Raw genomic sequence first — 20,388 nt, forward strand, 5'->3', positions numbered from 1 at the left:
AAAAACTATGTGATAAAATTCAATGCACAACATAAATAATGAGAAAGAGAAATAGATTGCACTAGGATTTTATAGAGGCTCGGCCCAATCCCGACCTACGTCCACACTTCCAAGGATATCCCCTCCTTGTGGCTCCACTAGATAGATCCCCTTACTAGTGGAGATCAAACTATTACAAGCCTAAGGTTGGTCCGGTGCCTTCCCACCATTCCCGAAGCTTTATCCCCAAGCTTCGACTCCGAGGGTTGATCTGATGCCTTCTCACCCAATACAACGAAAGACAAACAAAGAGAATCTTTTCACAAGGTTGACGTACAAATTCAAGCTCAAAAATTTTCTCTCTAGAAGAATGTACAAAGAAACCTATCTAATCCTTAGAAAACATGCAAATTATGAAACAAGTGCGATAAACACTTAGGGGCCATTTGGATACGCGGATTTTAGAAACTAGGTTTTTGGTTTGAAATCAATGTAAAAGAGGGTTCATGATCAGGTTGCTGTGTGCTATCCTGACAGCGTTTCTTGGATTTTAAGCAAGAAAATCAAGTTTTTAAAATCTCTCCTGCAACCTGAGATTTCTAAAACCAGGAAAATGGGAGGATCTTTTACTCTCTTACTAATGGAAAGAAGGGAGAGAAGTAAAAAATAAGTAAAAAACAATGGCTGGTCCGCCTCTTCTCTTGTCTCTAACTGTCTTTTACACTGTTTTCAAACTAAAAACCTGGTTTCTAAAATCCGCGTATCCAAACGGCCCCTTAGTTTATTGGTCACAATTAAGCCCAAGTGTCTTCTCTTCATGTTTAGGGACTTCAAGGGTCATTTTATAGAGGTTTGGAAGAGAAATAGCCGTTATAACACCTCTAACGGTCGGATCGGACGATCCATGGGCAAATCTCAGTCGACCGTGTACCGTTGGGTAAGTTCCCTAGACGTTCGACCGATCCTGTTGTACGGTTGACCGTGCTCAGGCGACGAGCGACGGTTGATCGTTCACACTATTTCAGCATTCCCTTCAAATTTGCACAACTTTCTATTTGGTCGACCGTTGCACCCCATGGTCGACCGTTCAGAACACAAAATGTAAACTCCACTTTGGCTATCCAGACTTGTGTGGAATGCATATTAGGTTCATTTTAAGTTTAAATAGCTTTCTCTAAAGCCATCCTAGTGCCATTATTCACAAGAAAACTTAGGGATTGTTTTTACATTCTAAACTTGAACTTGACCCGTGAGACTTCATTCTTCACGTCTTCAATTCTCCATGGATCTTCATTCAATCTTCACTCTGACTTTATGGATCTTCATTCTTTCTTCATTCTTTAGCTTCATGCATTCAATCCTCAAGACTCAATCCATGCTTCAATGTAGTGAATTGATCTTTGAAGAACATTCTTAAACAACAATTAAACATTAGTATTAAACATTAGTATAATAAATAACATAAAATATCATGTTGTGTTTGTTGTCATCAAAACATGACTTAAGGGATTAGTCAAGGTTGAAACCTTGGGCTATCATCTTGACAACCCCGAAAACAATATAAAAATAGCCAGTAACCTTGGATTTAAGCAAATGCCACAGTAGAAGAATACCCTTGGAGAGAGAAACACTCTTTCTTGTAGAGAAAGAGTACTAACTTATATTAACTTATCGCTATTAAAAAAAAAAGTACTAATCCTTGAGAATAAAGCCCCAACTAAAGATAAAAGCCCTCTTTAGTGAACTCGTAACACATTCCATGAATGCCCCTTCATAAAGAAGTTAATCCTAAGATTAAGAAAGTGTGGTAATTTTATATCACCATTCCAATAATCTCCACTTTGATAAAAAATCACCATATTTCTTAATCTTGAGATTAAATTCTTATGAAGGGGCATTCTTGGAATGTGTTTTACGAGTTCACTAAAGAGGGCATCTGTGCTCTAGACTTTAGGATCCTATTTCATGGTACTTTTTTTTCCTATTTTCTGCATAATTTTATACCATCTACCAGGGTTAGGATTTTGTTAAATAATATACCCAGAGGAATTCTTTCAGACGACGCTTAATGGTATTCATAATATATATATGGGAAAACTGTTTGTGAGCTTGACCTCATATAGCTTATATGAGCTAGAATGCCACAAAAACATGGGTCCCACATTTTTTTGGGTGATCCAAAGCATTCATTTGGAAATACTTTACATAGATAGGGTGTGTACCAAAAATCAGGTCCATAGGATCATCCTAACCCATCCCAAAGTGGAGGGGGAAATGGCCAGACACTATTTGTCGACAAATCTGCCCATTTTGCCCTCCACTTTTGGAGGGTTTAGGATGATCCAATGGTTTTTGGTCCACACCCTATCTATGATGGGGCCTTGCAAATGAATGGTTTGGATCACCACAAAAAATGTGTGGGACCCATGTGTTTGGACACTCTAGCTCATATAAGCTTATATGAGCTCAAGCTCAGGAACAATTCTCTCTCTCTCTCTCTCTATATATATATATATATATATATGTGTGTGTGTGTGTGTGTGTGTGTGTGTGTGTGTGTAGAAAAGAGTTCATAAACCCTAGTGTAGATAATTTATCTACACCCTGGGCTTAAAATACAGTGGGGGCCAAATTGTTTGGGTGATCCAAAGCATTCATTTAATGGGCCCTCACATAGATAGAGTGTGCCCAAAAAATCAGCTCAATAAGATTATCCCAACCCTACGATTTGTGGAGGTAAAAATGGACGTGTATAAACCTTCACAAATCTGTCTATTTTTTGTCTCCACAAATCGTAGGGTTGGGATGATCCTATGGGGCTGATTTTCTGGGCACACCCTATCTATATGAGGGCCCATCAAATGAATGCTTTGGATCACCCAAACAATATGGCCCCCATTGTATTTTAAGCTAGGGTGTAGATAAGTTATCTACACTAGGGTGTAGGAACTCTATTCTCATATGTATGTATGTGTGTATGTACGTACGTATATGTAGATAGATTTTGGGTTTGATTTTTTTTTGTGTGTTGTTCTCAAGATCTGTGATTTTGTGCTTTACATTATTGAATTTGCTGCTTTGTCACTTGAATAGCTTATTTAATGATATACTGATCACTGTAATTCTTTAAAAAGTGAAATCCCATGCCTGCTTCAATTTGCTTGAGGTGTACATACATGAATTCTTATAGAGTGGGTAATTAATAGTATATGGATTCTCAGTTTTATTTAATTGTGATCTTGGAGCAGGTAGGACGGGGGTTAAGGAGAGTAGTGTTGGGATAGTGGCAGTTTTCGATGGTCATAATGGTGCTGAAGCTAGTGAGATGGCCTCAAAGCTTCTGTTGGAGTATTTTTTTGTGCACACATTTTTCCTTCTTGATGGGATGTATTCTATTGGATTGAAGAATCCGACTGAAAAATTGCCATATAAGGGTGAACATGATGTGATTTTGGAAGTAGCTGATCAGGATAAGGAACGAGAACAGCATAATTTGGATCTTGAGAAGTGAGTCATTTTCTTCTTTTATGCACATATATTGTCTTTCTGGGATACCTGAAGTTCGGTTCTTATCTCTTTATAAATACTGTGTTTATATGTCTCCTCATCACATTGCTAGTAATTAAATCATGGAGTAGGGTGTTTGTTTTGGGTGTGGATTGAAATCCAAACTCACTAGAGACAGACTGTGAGCCTCAAATTTATCTCTTGAAAATTTAAATGTCCATATTTTGGAGCATCACTAGAAATATTCATGCAAGGGTCTTGCCGCAGATTCATTGTATGGTTTTTGGTTTTGATGCTAAATATTGTTGTTGCTGTTGTTGTTTTTTGGTAGTTAAACTGGGATTGAACCTCCGACCTCAAGGTTGAAGAACAAAGCCTTGACATTGAGCTAGAGAGTCAATCCCGCTAAATATTGTTGGTATTATTACTAATCATACTATTTTATATTGTTTAGATTTTGATTACAATATCTTGAGATATTGCAATATCTTGAGATCTAGGAAGAGTTTTGAGTCAAACTAACATATCTTCTCCATCCATGGAAATTTCAATCCTCAAAATTTCGTCTCTAGATCACATGGCATCCATCCGATGCCATTACCAGTGCCTCCTGACTTATTTACAATGGACCAACATGTTCTAGCAAAGAACCTATTTAGAGATAGGGACTTTAAGTAGCTTTTATATAGATTTTACATGCATGTTTTAAAGATATTAGTGAGTTGCTTGATCATAAGATCCGTTTCCTTTGGAATTCTGTTTTGGTCAGTGGGACAGGACGTACCGGTATTTTGTCTGTTTTGGAATTCCTTTTTAGAGAGGCGCTATGTCTAAATAATCTTTTAAATAATTGAAAATTGAAAAAATTCAATATGAAGGTATTTTTAGAAAATATAAGAAATCATTTTATCAACTAAATTAAACAATGACATACTAAAAACATCAAATGTACTGCAAAACATAAATGAAACTAAGAACCATTTATCGTACAAAATGCTAAGTGTAAATATTACATATAAAAATTGAGCTTGACTTATTTTTTTGTTGATATTTGATGTATTTTTATAGCCCCCATTTGATTGGAAGGGTAAACAGACATAAAATGCCCTTCAAAGTTCAAACAACTATAAAAACCATTCAAAAACAAAAACAACTATAAAATGATAACAAAATGTCTTAAAAAAGTAAAAAATATCTATTGGGTTAAAATTACAATTTTTTTTATAATAAATAAGTTATTTCAGTCTAAATAGGGTGTTTCTCCCTCTTCGTCCGTTGTGGACAAAACAGGACGAAATGAGACAAAACAAACTAGATCATAACGTAATATGGCGAACATTTCGGCCTTCTATTTTGTCCCGGAATTGGTAATGGTACTAGATTTTTCATCTATTCTCGATGAAATGAAATAGATTTTATAACCAAGCTGAGTTGTTAGGATGGACCCATCATCATAGGTGGCAATTAATATAATTCCTTGGAAGTGATTAATATACAAGTATTTTATGGGGGTCTTGGCGCTGGATATAAAACCCTACGAATTCCATTTTCCTTCCTGTCTTCCTTCTCTTTTCCTTCGTCTCTATTTCTAACCCCATAAATTGGGTGGAGTTGAGGAGTTAGGATTTTATAACTAAGCTCAATAGTTAGGATGGGCCCATCCTTCTTTTTTATTTTCTCCCGAAGTGAGGGAACTAAATTCCTAAATGATCCACTGACAATCCTTCATTAATAGCCAACATGTCAAAGAAGGGAATCCAGAAAACTAGAGGAAAAAAGAAAAAAGAATGGCCCAATATGATGAAATCATCATGATGCCAAGCTATTTGAAAAAAGTGATATTAATATCACTTTGACATTAGTGAAGACGCTCACAGTCAAGTTTTGGGCTGGGAAGGGAGAAGTGTTGGCTTTTTGTGTATTAAGGCTTTTGATGAATTTTATCTGAATTTCCCAATTCAGATTAAATATTTATCTTTCTCTTGTTTCTAATCTCCATTGTAAATATTTATCTTTCTCTTGCTGCTAATCTCCATTGTCGTCTTATTTAAATGTTAAAAATGCATTTATTCATGGAGTTCTGCAAGAAGTATTTGTAGAGCAACCATCTAGGTTTGTTTCTTAGGGGGCGTAAGATAAGGTATGTAGATTGAAGAAATCAATCTATGGTCTGCGACAATCAATTAAGTGTGGAAGTGATTGCTTATGGGATGAAAAGAAGTGAGACGGATTATTCAATCTCCATGAAATCATTTTCATCGACATTGCCCTTAAAAATATTTTCGACAAGTTAAATCTTGGCCTCTAGTAATTCCTCTTTTCTAAGAGAATAGTCGATGGAGATTCTTCTCTAGAGGTTGTTCGCCATTGTGGCAAGTGCAAATTGTGTGAAATCTTGTGTGTGTATATGCCGCTTGGTTTGGTTATTTGAACCAATGATATGAATATCTTAATCTGATTATTTATTCATTTATTTATAAGTTGATCTTTTAGGTTTGAAGGATTAAAATTTGGCCGTAGTTTCCCATTTCTTTGTAAAATTAATGGAAAATCCTTTTTTCTATCACGATTAAATTTCCCTTTCCAGTTTTTTTACCCGACAACTTGCACTAGATCTCTTAATTGTTTAGGTGTATTTTAGTAGTTCTTTGAAAAAGCCTGGCATCTCTGTCCATGCTTTACTTTTCTTAAACTTATTCCTGTCCGGCTTGCAAAATTGACAATGGACCTACTATTCCTGTCTTTTGTTAAATAGCTGAATAACCCCATTATTTTATTAAGAGTGAGTCTCCTTGTCTTTTTTTTCCCCATTCTACAAATAGAATTGAATGTACATGAATTATTGAGTTTTTACATTGGATTCTTATATGATTATCCAAGGAAAATATGAGTGGGTAGAAAGTACAAGTGGGGCCTGCTTATTCAGTAATCCAAATCGCTTTTCTTTTATGCCATGCTATGGATAGGTCATGCATCAAAATCAACTCTCATTGTGCGATTCTAACCTTCCAATTTGTGGGCCTGAATACAGACCATTGCTTCTTGGTTTTCTCACTGTACATTTAATGCCCTTAAATTGGAGGGTTTGGGAGTGTATTTTGATGCACGATCCATCCATAGCATGGCCTAACAGATAAATGATTTGGATTATTGAATAAGTGAGCCCACTTGTACTTCTACCCTTTTGTATTTTTCATTGGAAAACTATGCACATCCATCATATAAGAACCCCTATATAATAGCAAGACTGTTACAATTTAGTTATCTCTAAAAATGTTTGCTTATTTTGTAAGAAATGACTCCCATATCTGAGTATCATTGGTACTACTACTGCAATCACAGATCCAAGTGGATACTGCCCAGGATATTTGATGAGCCATTTCACCAGGAAGTCTTGAAAGAATCATTGTTGAGGACAATCCACGATATTGATGCAACATTTTCTAAGGTATTATAGTTTTTCGTGTTTTTTGTAGCTTCCTAGTTTGTTATTTTATAGCACCCACATTTTATTTTTCCTGTTACTGTTATTTTCTCTGTCTTATCTTATTGAAATGAGTGCAGGAAGCGTACAAAAATAACCTTCAATCAGGATCTACAGCAAATGTTGTTCTTATTGCAGATGGTCAAATTTTAGTTGCCAATGTTGGAGACTCGAAATCTCTTTTGTGCTCAGAAACTCTTCTTTCCCCTCAAGAACTCAAAGGTTTTGATTTTCTCCTAAAAACCAATCCTTCTACTAGTTTTAATGCATTACATCATCCCTTTCCTAGGTTAAGAAGGTTAGAATATTGTTATGCTGATGTGACACAAATTTTTTATACCATATGCTTACGCTTGCAAGGAGTCTGACATATACATTGCAGGCACCTTGTTAAAATCATATAGAAGGAGAAGACGTAATGGCGATGTATCTGCTTTGAAAGAATACAAGAACTTTAAGATGCCAGACTCTAATGGATCAACTTATTTTGTTGTAAAGGAGCTGACCAAAGATCATCACCCGGACAGAGACGATGAAAGAACCCGAGTGGAAGCTGCTGGAGGTTATGTGGAGTGGGCTGGTGTGCCGCGGGTCAATGGTCAGCTAGCTGTATCTCGAACCATTGGAGATGTGTCTTTCAAAAGGTATTTTATTCATACTCTAGAAAATACAATTCTATACCCCTTTCTTTGCTACTTACTACTTTGACAATTATTTCTTGCTTGATCTATTCCATGATTGTTTTTAGTTTTGAAAGATTCCATCATTGTTTTGTGAATGTTACTATTATTTATTGTTTTTTCACACTTGTTCAGATCGTTACTGGTTTCATGATTATCATAATGGATTTAAGGAAAAATAAGCGGGTTTTGATTTTTTGTTCTCCTCACTAGTATTTTTTTTTCTCTCCTTATTGTCCATTTACTTAAGATTTTCATGTACATTTGGATCTATTAAAAATAGTTTCAATACCCACATCTAAAAGGATGAAAAGTCATCTCTCCAGCTCTAGTAGAACATTTGAAAAAATTAGGTCGGGTCTAAAACTTAACTTCCAAACGGTGGGGTATTTTTCCAAACATTATTAAATCCCGAAAGTCCGGTTAAACAAATCTCATAATTTGGTCTCTAATTTTTTTTCATCTTGTCAGGCATTGGTCAACAGTCAACACAGGCATTTCAGCGACTGATAGTGATTTTCCTTTAAGTAAATGTTGGATCCATTACAAATTTGGTTCATTTAGTTGTTTCTTATATTTTTCTAACAATTTCTGATTTTTTGGGATTTTTTCATATTTTTAATTATTAAAAAAAACTTTCCCTCGTCGTAGCGGAACGAAAACTTCCAACCGAAATCGGAACGAAGTGACTGAAACATACCATTTCATTGAGCAAAACTAAATGCTCACGGAAACAAAAGTGACACGAAATTGACAACTAAGGGTTTTACACATTTTGTGTCTCATGCATTTATGTGGTTGCACATTTTAACTTTAGAATTCACTTTATTGTTCCAGACATGTGCGACACATGTCACTAGGTGTTCGATGTTATTAAGCCATTATGGATGGCTTTCTTGCCTATATGATGGTTTCTAAGTATGTATTTGTGCTTATCCTAGCATTTCCTGAAGTCTCATCTTAAAATTCCATCGTTTGCATGTGTTTCCATGATTTTACAAGATTTCCACCGAAATTTCCAATCGAAACTGAAATGCTTCTGTTTCCGTGGCAATTGAAATCGACACCGAAACCGAAACATAAAACTGTGCTTAGTGGTATGTGGGAAGAAATACATGTGGACCAGCCCTTGACATCTGAATTGGGAAGGCAGCTTGAATAGTTTAGACTTTAGAGTCGGAAAGTTCCTTTATGGTAGTGACTTGGCAAGAACCAACCCCCTTCCGCCCTCCCCCGAAAGGCTCTCGCCCACTGAATATTATAGTTTTGTTGGAGGGAACCCTCTTACTCGGAAAATCAACTCAACTCAACTAAGCCTTTGTCCCAAACTAGTTGGGGTTGGCTAATGAATCCTTTAGAAAGTTTTCATGAAGAAGGTGAAAGAATCTACCCGGCTCAAATTAACTAAGTCTAATCCCGACACTAGTTGGGTTCGTCTACATAGATCATTTTCTTCGATTCTCTCCTATCCAAGGTCATGTTCTCTGTTACTTAGAAAATCAAGAAGCAACATATTGTTACATGTTTTGGTGCAGAGGTCTAGTATCATGTGTTGGTCCCACATTGCATTTGACTTAATATTGTTGAAGACTCTTATGGAGAGACTGATTTTATGATTGTCAAGCCGATGAAGCTATTTATTATTACGAAGCACCAATTTGCATAGACAGTAATAGTGTTTTATGAGCAAAATGGAGCACCTTGAAGTCGATTGTCACTTCATTCGCAGAAAAGATTATTGGCAAGGAAGTTTCTACTCCTTGTGTGAGGTCTATGGATCAGCTGGCAAACACTTTTATATTCTCTTGGTTGAAATCAGATTTGCATAGATATCTAAATTCGAGCTTGAGTGTGAGTGTTTAAAATAAGATGCGTCATGATCATGGGTTTAGATTCTCACCAATACTGACATGAAACGGCCAAAATATTTCTGTTTCATCCCCTTTGAAATGCATATCGAAAGCAAAATGCATAACGAAACCAAAAAACGTATGTACTTTAGTGGTTTACTATATAAGTACGTGTTGCGTAATTATTTTCATATGAGTTGCATGTAAAATGTGGTACATGTATTATGTATAAATATTTATATGAATTACATGCTAAGTTATAAATTTCGTTCTGTTCCGGCCGGAATGGACTGGAATTCTGGTTCCTGTCTTGAATCCGGAACGGAATCCATTCCGGTCGTTTCGGCCGTAATTCTGCCGGAATCCGGAATTCCGGACGAAACAGGCAGAATGCCATGTTTCATCCGGGATTCTGCGTTTTGTGTGTTTTTTTCATCTCCTCTTGTTTCCTCTTCTTGGTTCTCCTTTTTTCTTCCCTTTTCTTCCAAGTATTTACATGTAAAGTCACTTAAGTAAATGTCCATTTACTCAAGTGACTTTACATGTAAATGACATTTACTTAAGTGACTTTACATGTAAATAAGGTAATACCCCCCATTTGGGTCTATTAAAAATAGTTTCAAGACCCAAATCTAAGAGGATAAAAAGTCAACTTTCTATTTCTAGTACAATATTTGAAAAAAAATGAGTCAGGTCAAAACCATAACTTCCAAACAATGGGGTATTTTTCTAATTTTAAAATTTCATAAATTCAATTATGTCCAAACATTATTAAATCCCAAAAGTCCTATAAAAAAATCTCATAATTTGGTCTCTAAAAAATTTTCATCTTGTCAGGCAATAGTCAACCCACTTAAGATTTTCCTTTTAAGTGAATGTTGAATCTTTTACATATTTTGTTCATTTAATTGTTTCTTATATTTTTCTAACAATTTCTGATTTTATTTTATTTTTTTTCATATTTTTAACGATTAAAAAAAATTTCCTTAGTCGCAGCGGAACGAAAAGTTTCGAACAAACGCCGAACGAAACGGACGAAACACGGAAACGTTCCGTTCCGGTCGCCAAAATGAAACGGCGAACGAAACGGAATTTATAACTTAGATTACGTGTGTCATGCAGTATGCACTACATTATAAGACGCGCTCAACAGCGCATGCCACTAGGTGTTCGATGTTGAAACCATTATGGACGATTGTTTTTCTTATGTGATGGTTTCTATGTCACGCATATCACTAGGAGTTCGATATGGTTAAACCATTATGGATGGTTGTCTTGCTTGTGATGGTTTCTAAGTGTTAATTTGTGCTTATTATAGCATTTCCTATTTTTTATCTTGAAATTCTATTATTTGCTTATGTTTCCTTATGTTTCCGTGATTTTACAGTGTTTCTACCGAAGTTTCCAACCTAAACCAAAACTTTTCCATTTCCCTGGCCACTGAAACTGAAATTTAAAACCTTGGTTATGATGGGATCTATTCAGAATGTGGAAGTAAATTGGAATAATAAAATATTCCAAAGAATTGGATTTTTTGATCATATGACCAGATGTGCTCATCTTCTAAGCATATAGAGCTGATGTTGAACTCCAGGAGTCATCATAAGTTGAAGAAATTCATTGAAAACCATATTATTGGAACCTTCCCTTAATATTAGGAATTTACTGCATGCGAAGTAGTAAACTCCAGTTAATTGTTAGTAAAGAACTGTAAGGGTTGCCATTTCAAAAAAGAAAAAGAAAGAAGAACTAAACTGTAAGGGTTATTCTTTATAGCTTGTTTATAAAAGTTGGTATACTCCGAAGCCAGTGCAAAAATTCCACACCATTTACAAAGTGAAAAGTGGTCAGGCCACGTCACCCACACTAACGGATGCGGACCAATGCAATTTTTGAACTTTTAACTTCCAAGAATTCCAGGTATGAGAGCCATTGGTCCTCCATTCCCCTAGACAAAGATAAGCTCTTATCTTCTAGTATGTCCACCCGATTTTTGACCAAAATCATCCAGTCTAAAGGCCTCCGTCCACCACTAAATAAAAGACAGAGTTGAGTTTTGTTGCTGTTAACAAAGAGATTTGAGAATGAAATGTTGTTTGTTAGCCTACTTGCCCTAACACACACATATATTTATTATGAAAAGAATATATGAAAAGACTATAATGCCCTTAGGGTACGTAAGCTTATTCTAACACTCCCCCTCAAGCTGGAGTATGAATGTCATACATGCCTAACTTGTTACATAAATCACTCGATCGAACTCCATTCAACGGCTTGGTAAACATGTCTGCAATCTGATCATTCGTTCGAGTGAACTCGGTTTGAATTTGGCCTGTCTGAATCCTGTGACGAATAAAGTGACAATCCACTTCTATATGCTTAGTTCGTTCGTGAAATATCGGATTCATAGCTATGTGAATGGCTGACTTGTTGTCACAGTAGAGGGACGCAGGTGAGAAGTATGAGAATCCAATCTCTGACATAAATGACCGTAGCCAAATTAATTCACAGCTTGTGTAAGCCATGGCCTTGTATTCTGCTTCTGCACTAGATTGTGACACAACGTCCTGCTTCTTACTCTTCCAAGATACTAGATTTCCACCTATGAAGGTACAATAGCCATTAGTAGGTCGCCGGTCAGCAGAAGATCCGGCCCAGTCTGCATCAAAGTATCTCTCAATTCTCAAATGGTTATGCTTCCTGAAGAGAAGACTTTCCCGAGAGCTTTCTTCAGATACTTCACTATCTGAATCACAGCTGACCAATGGATGTCCGAGGCGCACTCATATACTGGCTAACCACACCAACATCATATGCAATGTTCGGACGAGTGACTGTGAGATAGATCAACCGTCCTACTAGCCGTCTGTATCGACCAGGATCTTCTAGTGGCTCCCCCTGATCAGGTGAAAGCTTGACATTCGGATTCATAGGAGTCTGTGCAGGTTTTGTCCCCAGAAGACCTGTTTCTTCTAAAATATCAAGAGCATACTTCCTTTGGGACAAAGATAGCCCCCTTTGTGATGTGCCACTTCAATGCCTAAGAAGTATCTCAGAACACCAAGGTCTTTTGTGCTGAATTCATTCTGAAGGAAATCTTTGAGGCGTTGTATTCCTGCTTTGTCATTCCCTGAATGTCATCAACATATAAAACCAGGAGAATCAAACCATCCTTGCTTCGAGAGCTGAACACAGAATGGTCTACAACACATTGTTTCATACCAAATCGTAGGATGTCCTCACTGAATCTCCCAAACCAAGCACGAGGAGACTGGTTAAGACCATAAATCGCCTTTCTAAGCTTACAGACGGTATGTTGCAACTCCCCCTGAGCAACAAACCCTGGTGGTTGCTCCATATACACCTCCTCCTGCAAATCACCATGGAGGAACGCATTCTTGATACCCAACTGATATAGTGGCCAAGACTGATTCACGGCCAAAGAAATCAATACACGGATGGATGGAATCTTTGCCACTGGAGAGAATGTCTCAACATAATCAATCCCAAAAGTCTGAGTAAAGCCCTTTGCAACAAGACGGGCTTTTAACCTCTCAACAGAGCCATCAGGTAGGTATTTGACGGTGAACACCCACTTACATTCGACTACCTGAGCACCAGGAGGAAGGGAAGCCAACTACCATGTCTGGTTTTTGGCCAAAGCATCCATCTCAGCCTCCATAGCTGCTCGCCGTCCCGAATCAAGCATAGCCTCTCGAGCAGAGCGAGGAATAGAAATCGAGGACAAAGATGATATAAATGCTGTATACGAAGGAGATAACCGAGCATAACTTACCGCTTCAGAAATAGGGTGATGAGTGGTACGAGAACGAGTATGGCTCGCAATGGGGGCATCAAGAGATTCATCAACCTGAGCAGCATCATCAGAGGATGAGGGTAAAGGACCTGTTTGCTGAAAAGAGATGGCAGGGCATGAACGCTCAACTGAAGTAGTAAAACGCTTGCGAGTATATACCTGGAAGGGACGCTGAACCGGATCCTGTGGCAAACTTGGAACCGGATCTGGTGGCAAACTGGGAACCGGAACCGGCAATGGCAACGGAGGAGGAGATACCGGTAAAGAAGAGGAAGCAGGAAAGTAGGGAGTATCCTAAAAAAAAGAGACATTAGCACTGATAAATTTGCGGCGAAGCTGAGGACTGTAGCATCAGTAACCCTTCTGGGTTCGTGAATAATCCAGGAAAACACACTTGATTGGCCTTGGGGCCAATTTATCAAGTCCTGGGGTGAGATCCTGAACAAAGCAAACACACCCAAACACCTTGGGAGGTGACGGAAACGGATCCCCAGAAGGGTGTAACACCGAAAAAGGGGACCGATTGCTAAGAACTGAAGAGGGTAGACGATTAGCCAGAAAGCAGGCTGTAAGCATAGCGTCAGCCCAAAAAGCTTTGGGAATATGCATCTGATACAGAATGGTGCGAGCTATATCTACATGATACCGTAGTTTCCACTCGGCAACGCCATTCTGTTGTGAAGTGTGGGCACAAGACGACTGATGAATAGTTCCATGACTAGAAAGAAACTCCTGAAAACCGTGCCGATCAGAAAAATACTCACGGGCATTATCAGTACGTAAACATTTAAGGGAACAGGAGTATTGATTTGTAATTTCAGCATAAAATAAACAAAATGTAGAAAACACCTCAGAACGATCATTTATTATATAAAGCCAGGTCATCAACAAAAATAACAAAGTACTTCCCACCAAACATAGAAGGAGTACGACATGGACCCCAAACATCAGAATGTACTAACTCAAAAGGACCACTAACACGACTAACAGAACGAGACGGGTAGGAAACACGATGGTGTTTTCCATACTGACAGGACTCACAATGAAAAGGACTAATAACACCAGAAACAACTGAAAAACGCTGCAGACGCTCAGGAGAAGGATGACTGAGCCGGCAATGCCACATAAAGGAATCTGCTGAGGTACTAAACGCCGTGGGAGTGATAGCATCATCCAGGTAGCATAGGCCATCTGTCTCATGCCCCGAGCCAATCTTCTTCCTAGTCGCAAAGTCATGAAAAATACAATAAGGCGATTAGTAAGCTGACTAACAGAAAGAAGATTGCAAGGAAAAGTAGGAACACAGAGTACAGATGATAAGGATAAGTGGGATGTGGCTGTAACAGTCCCAGTGCCTGAAATAGAACATCGAGTCCCATTGGCCAAGGTGACCATCTTAGTAGGAGCACAAGAAGTAAAGGAACTAAGAAGTGTACTGTTACCAGTCATATGATGAGAGGCACCAGAATCAATGAGCCAGGAAGCGGAGTGGCTAAGGGAGCAAGATGGGTTGCTACCTTCTATGGCAAGTTGAGCAGCCGGTTGTTTCCCTTTCTCCTGTAGGCGCAAAAGGGACTCATACTCAGTCCGTGAGACGACCATGGTGTCTGAGGTAGCAGGAGTAGGGGCAACAGAAGTCTCAGAAGCGAAGTGGGCGGCTCGAGCGGGACGCAACTCGGGATGAAGATCATAACAGAAATCAAAAGTGTGACCCTTCATGTCACAATGCTCTAATAACGTGAGCCACGACCCCCATAAGTACGGCCTCCCCCTGAATCTCGGCCAAAGCCACGGCCTAGGCCGAGACGACTGCGACCACGACCGTTACCACGAGTGCTCCGAAAGGAACGAGACTGGGCAGCAAAGGCCGACTGGTCACCAGCAACAGAGATAGCCGGATCGATACGTAGAGCGCGCTGAACGCGAGAAAAGATTTCATCCAAAGATGGGAGCGTGCCTAACCCAAGGATCTGTTGCCGAAGAGGGACAAACTTAGGCCCTAAGCCATAAAAAAACCGAGTAGTACGGAGCTCATCCTTCTGTTGAGCCAAGACCTTAAGGTCGGTGGATGGTGGATGATAAATATCAATCTGCTCACAAAGACCAACAAAATCCGAATAGTACTCAGCGACAGTCTTATCTCCACGCGAGATACGAAAGAAGTCACTATAAACATCAGTAATCCGCGTGAGATTGTTGCTGCCGGAATAGAGGGTCTCAGCACGCAACCAGATTGCCCGTAATGTATCCAGAAATAGCATGTGGCTCGCAATTTTTGGTTCCATACTTTGATAGAGAAGAGATTGAAGCTGGGCATCCTCCTGACTCCACTTATCATACCCAACATCTTTCGGATTCGGAGGATCCGTGGTGATGAAACGTAACTTGCCCTGACCTCGCAGATAGAGGTGAACAGAACGACTCCAGGCAGGGTAATTAGCACCATCCAATTTAATGGATGTCATAGAGGTCACCGACACCGGAAATGAACCGGAGGAATAAGCTGATGGCAAGGCCATAATAAACACCAAAACTCAAATGGGATGTGGGTGAAGCAGACCAGACAAGACACACCACAACAATCACAGACACCCACAGAAAAGGGCAACCAAATATAGGCAAGCAAATCACCACGAAGATAAACAATCAGAAGGAAAAACCACAAACATCCCCCGGAAGGACCCCGAAAGAACAAGCACGAAGCCTCATACTTGTGGAACTACAATGAAACATAGAGACAAAGCTTAAGTCATCAAGTAGGAAGGAAAGAAAAAGGTAACAAAGCGGAGCCGCGACCAAAAAGGTGAGAAATGTAACAGGAAGATTTAGGGCATGAACACCCGACGGCTAGAAGAGAAGAACACTAGTCTTATAGGTCAAAGAAGATGGGGAAAGATGTTACAAATGAAGAAGGGAGAACGCGCAGGGGGGGCACAGGGGGGCGCGCAGGGGGGCAAACAGTGAAGAGTTGGGTTCCAGGGGGGCAAACATGGGAAAGGTGGGTTTCCCGGGGGGGCGCGCAGGGAGGGAGAAAGAAAAAAGAAGAAGAAGTTAGGGCATGGGCATGGGCTTCAATGGAGGAAGACAAGAGGTCTTCAATGGAGGTCCCTAGGGCATCGAGAAACCCTAGGGCTTTGATACCATGTTAACAAAGAGATTTGAGAATGAAATGTTGTGTGTTAGCCTACTTGCCCTAACACACACATATATATTTATTATGAAAAGAATATATGAAAAGACCATAATGCCCTTAGGCTACATAAGCTTATTCTAACAGTTGCCATAGATATTTGACCCCAAGGCTGCCCACATTTTGTGGTTTGCATATAGTGTGAATTTGTCACAATTATACTCATATTCCATCTTCTATTTTGTTCTTCCTTTCTACCCAGCTAACACTGCAAGGCTTGTAAATTGTTATTTCATGTATGAGTTACCTTATTTCATATCTATATGATGCTTGTTTGACTTTTAGTTCGTAGTATGCAATTTGTAAACTTGTAATTTTTTATTTTTTTTCCACTATATTTATAGTGTCTATTTATCTGCTTCTATTTCGTAATGATAAAGCACAAGATGTGAGTTTAAAGTAATTGGAAACCTGTGATTTTTTTATGTTTTTTTTTTTTGAACTGGTTAGTTTTATTACGTAAGAAAAGGGCCTGTGACCATGGTGGTCAGAACAATTCAAACATGAGAGCAAAAACAGAAACGAAAAGAATTGCATGCACCAAAATTAAAGTGGAAGCTCGTCTAAGCTCACAATACTCAATCTATCAACACCCTCATGAGCTAGACGGTCGGCCTTCCCATGGCCGATCTACGAACATGCAGAAAGCGAACCGGGAAGAACTCCACCCTGTCTCTAATCTCATCTATGAGGGACAAATCTCCATGATGGGAATGACTCCCATCCATCCATCTAATAGCATTAAGGGAGACCCCCTCCACAATGAGTTTAGCCAGTACAGTATTGTCAGACTAGTCTGATACCCTGCAATAAGGCCCTAACTTCCGCTTCATTAGAGTCCTTAAATCCACTCTGATCGATCCAGGATTACCAAAGCTTGAGCCATCAAAGTTCAGTTTTAGCCAACCATGATCTGGGGGGCTCCAGCTAGGGGTAACAGTCTCCACCCTCTCGGAACTCGAGCAAATCTCTTTCTAACATTGATTAAGGTCAATGGTAAAGACAATTTTAAAGTAGAGAATAACTCTAGTCCAAAAAATAACAAGTCTAAATTCAATATTAGAATTCCGATTTGTGTTGGTAGCCATTTATTACTCTTTTTTTGTTTTATGTTTTGTATATGTTCTTTTATCATCATATGGTATGATGTTGTTGGCCTGTTGTTCCTCTTCAACTTCCCTTGCCCTTTCTTTTCATGCAATCATTTTATGCAATACATTTTGCCAAACCATGGATGATTTTTTTATATGGTTAAAATTATTGTTCTGTGATTGCTATTTCAGTATCAGTTTCTCGTAGCATGTGTAGATTTCTTGTTTTGAGTTATTATGGATTTTCATTGATAAAGTTAAAAATTTGCATAGTTCTATGTTTTCCTTTCTTCTTTCTGTTATAAAACAATTAAGTTTCTGAAGTTATTATTTGTGCTTTACTCATGGTTATTGTCAGTTATGGTGTTATTTCTGAACCTGAGGTGACGGATTGGCGACCTCTAACTAGCAACGATAGCTACCTTGTTGCTGCCTCTGATGGGGTATTTGAGAAAATGACCACACAGGATGTATGCGAAATAGTATGGGATGCACACAGGCAACACAATGAAACATCAGAACTTTTTTCTACAGACATGCAATCATTGGCTGAAAGCATAGTAAACACTGCATTTGAGAGAGGCAGCATGGACAACATTGCCGCTGTTGTGGTCCCATTGAGATCCACTGGTATTTCTGGCACGCGACTAGAGGATAGTTGTGATCCGGAAGTACTTATTGATGACCCATATTTTGGATTACAAAGGTTTATTCATACGGAGTCAGGTAAGATTATCTGTGTACACAAGTTATAAATTCAGCTCTCATTTCATATATTTCAAGGCCTTGTGGCAACATTTTTTCTTTTTTAATATATTAGGATGAAGTTTGAACCCTTGACACCAATGGTTACACTTCTAGTTGCACTGAATTTTGTATTTATAAGGTTCTTTCTTTATTCTATTTGAATTCTACATTATTCACATTGTTATTGGGAAAGTTGGTAGTTCTAAACCCCCCGTACGGGTGTGGCTCTTTGGCTTAAAGTCATGGGTATGCTCCCCATTGACGCGAGTTCAAATCCCCTCGGGGTTACTCGATGCGCGTGGTTTACGGGTGATTGCGCTCATCCGTAGGGGATAGTCCCACCCTAAAAATTGGGGTGGGGATACCCTATGTCATAAAAAAAGTCGGTAGTTCTTGATTAGATTAGAAGCCCATTCAGGGTAATGAAACCTCTCATTGTTCCAAGTGCTTATGTTTCTGTGATCAATAAAGAATACTGTTTGAAAGTCGAATGTGTGTAACAATAAAGTGGAAGTCAAGGAGTCAATATGCTATTGTTCTATTGTTAGCATCAAATATCATACCTTGTAATACGAGTCAATATACTTATCGTTGCTTACTTGATTTGAAATTTTTTCTAAGCTTCCATAATAGTTCTGATTGTGAACATAGTTCTCTTTTTCCAAGTGACTGGAAAATAATTAATTTTTTACGAGTTTCCCATTACATCCCATCTTACCCACAAAAAGATGGAATACACCTCTTCCTGTCTTAATTTTCTTTTTCCTGGCACTTAATGCTTACTGTTAGTAGCATTTATTTTTCTAGTCAACTTGATCATGGTTGGTTTGTATGGAACTTTAACAGTTCTGACTTGGTCATGTTTTCTCATTCTGTTCAGCTGCTGATGCCTTCAGTTCAATCCTTGTACCAATGTAACATTACACTCATATCAGGGAAATTTTCAACAGGTTATTGGTAAAGACAAAGTGAGCTTTTCACCCTCCACTGTTTCTTTCCCAATGTTTGTCATTTTCCAAATTTTTTTTTTGACAATTATTAAATTTGGAACAATTAGCCTTTGAGTTTTTTGTGCATGAGGTTTATTATTCAACTTTCACTGTGATGAAAGTATATGGTGCAAGAGTTTATTCTGCTATACAATTACTTCATTTGCTGTGCAGTTGCTACATTTGATCTTGTATACCGTGGAATTAATTTTATAAGTTTATATCATGTTATCTAGTCCTCAAATCTTTTTCTTTTTTTTGAATGGTACTAGTCCTCAAATCTATAAAAATATATTCAGAAGGGCCCACTAGTTGAACAAGATCTGACACCAAAAGGAAGACAGAACTGCCACATTGAAAAAGGGGGCGAGTTTAGCATAGGTTAGTGATGTCATCATAATGTCATGCTGGTTTAGGGGTTCCACATGCCTCACAAATTCAAAAGTACAAAAAAGGTGTTGGTTTGGGTTTTATAATTTTTTTTTATCATTTTATTGATTTTTGGAACTTTCCGGTGTCTTTGTGTGGGTTTTATGAATTAGGAAAGTTGCCAACTTTGTAGTTTTAGTGTTTTGGCCAATTTTTGTGTGGAATCTGTGGTATTTAAGTATTTTCTAGGATTGAAGTTTGTGCCCCATGGGAGCACAATATGTGATTAGGTGTTATGATTATTTGTATGGCGTTCTAAGAAGCGATACTTCAATTCTGTTTAGGCCAGTAGATGATCACAACTAGAGTTAAGCTGAGGCTGTCATATGTGAGAGTCAAATATTGCTTTGCTCTTATTTTGAATAATTCTAGCATCCCCAGGTCTGAGGGTTGGTTAGTATCTAGTTTTTGTCTCACTTTTTAGTGTTTACTAGTTTGATGATGCAGCACAAACCCTCTATATCCTTCAAATATGGATTCACGAGGCTGGGGTCTAGATTCTAGATGGTTTAAAGGCTTGATTATTCTTATTTAGAACAATTATGGTAACACCAAATTTATTTTAATATTAGATCAGCTCGGTTTGAAGTTGTGGGTCTAGTTTGAGAAAAATGAAGTGTTTATC

General features: G+C 38.4%; 1 protein-coding gene across 1 annotated transcript in view; it reads left to right on the forward strand.

The window, feature by feature from the left end:
• The window catches only part of LOC143882885 (uncharacterized), a 62,736-nt gene that overhangs the window by 1,804 nt on the left and 40,544 nt on the right, over positions 1-20,388 (forward strand). Inside the window, exons 2-7 of the mRNA XM_077386273.1 lie at positions 3,228-3,486; positions 6,829-6,934; positions 7,051-7,192; positions 7,353-7,614; positions 17,957-18,324; positions 19,509-19,525. Of these exons, the coding sequence (XP_077242388.1) occupies positions 3,228-3,486; positions 6,829-6,934; positions 7,051-7,192; positions 7,353-7,614; positions 17,957-18,324; positions 19,509-19,525 (1,154 nt within the window). The remainder of the gene's footprint in view (positions 1-3,227; positions 3,487-6,828; positions 6,935-7,050; positions 7,193-7,352; positions 7,615-17,956; positions 18,325-19,508; positions 19,526-20,388) is intronic.

This window comes from Tasmannia lanceolata, unplaced genomic scaffold (genome assembly GCF_043159265.1).
Source record: "Tasmannia lanceolata isolate RefF3 unplaced genomic scaffold, GAP_Taslan_0.1 ptg000008l, whole genome shotgun sequence".
NCBI lineage: Eukaryota > Viridiplantae > Streptophyta > Magnoliopsida > Canellales > Winteraceae > Tasmannia > Tasmannia lanceolata.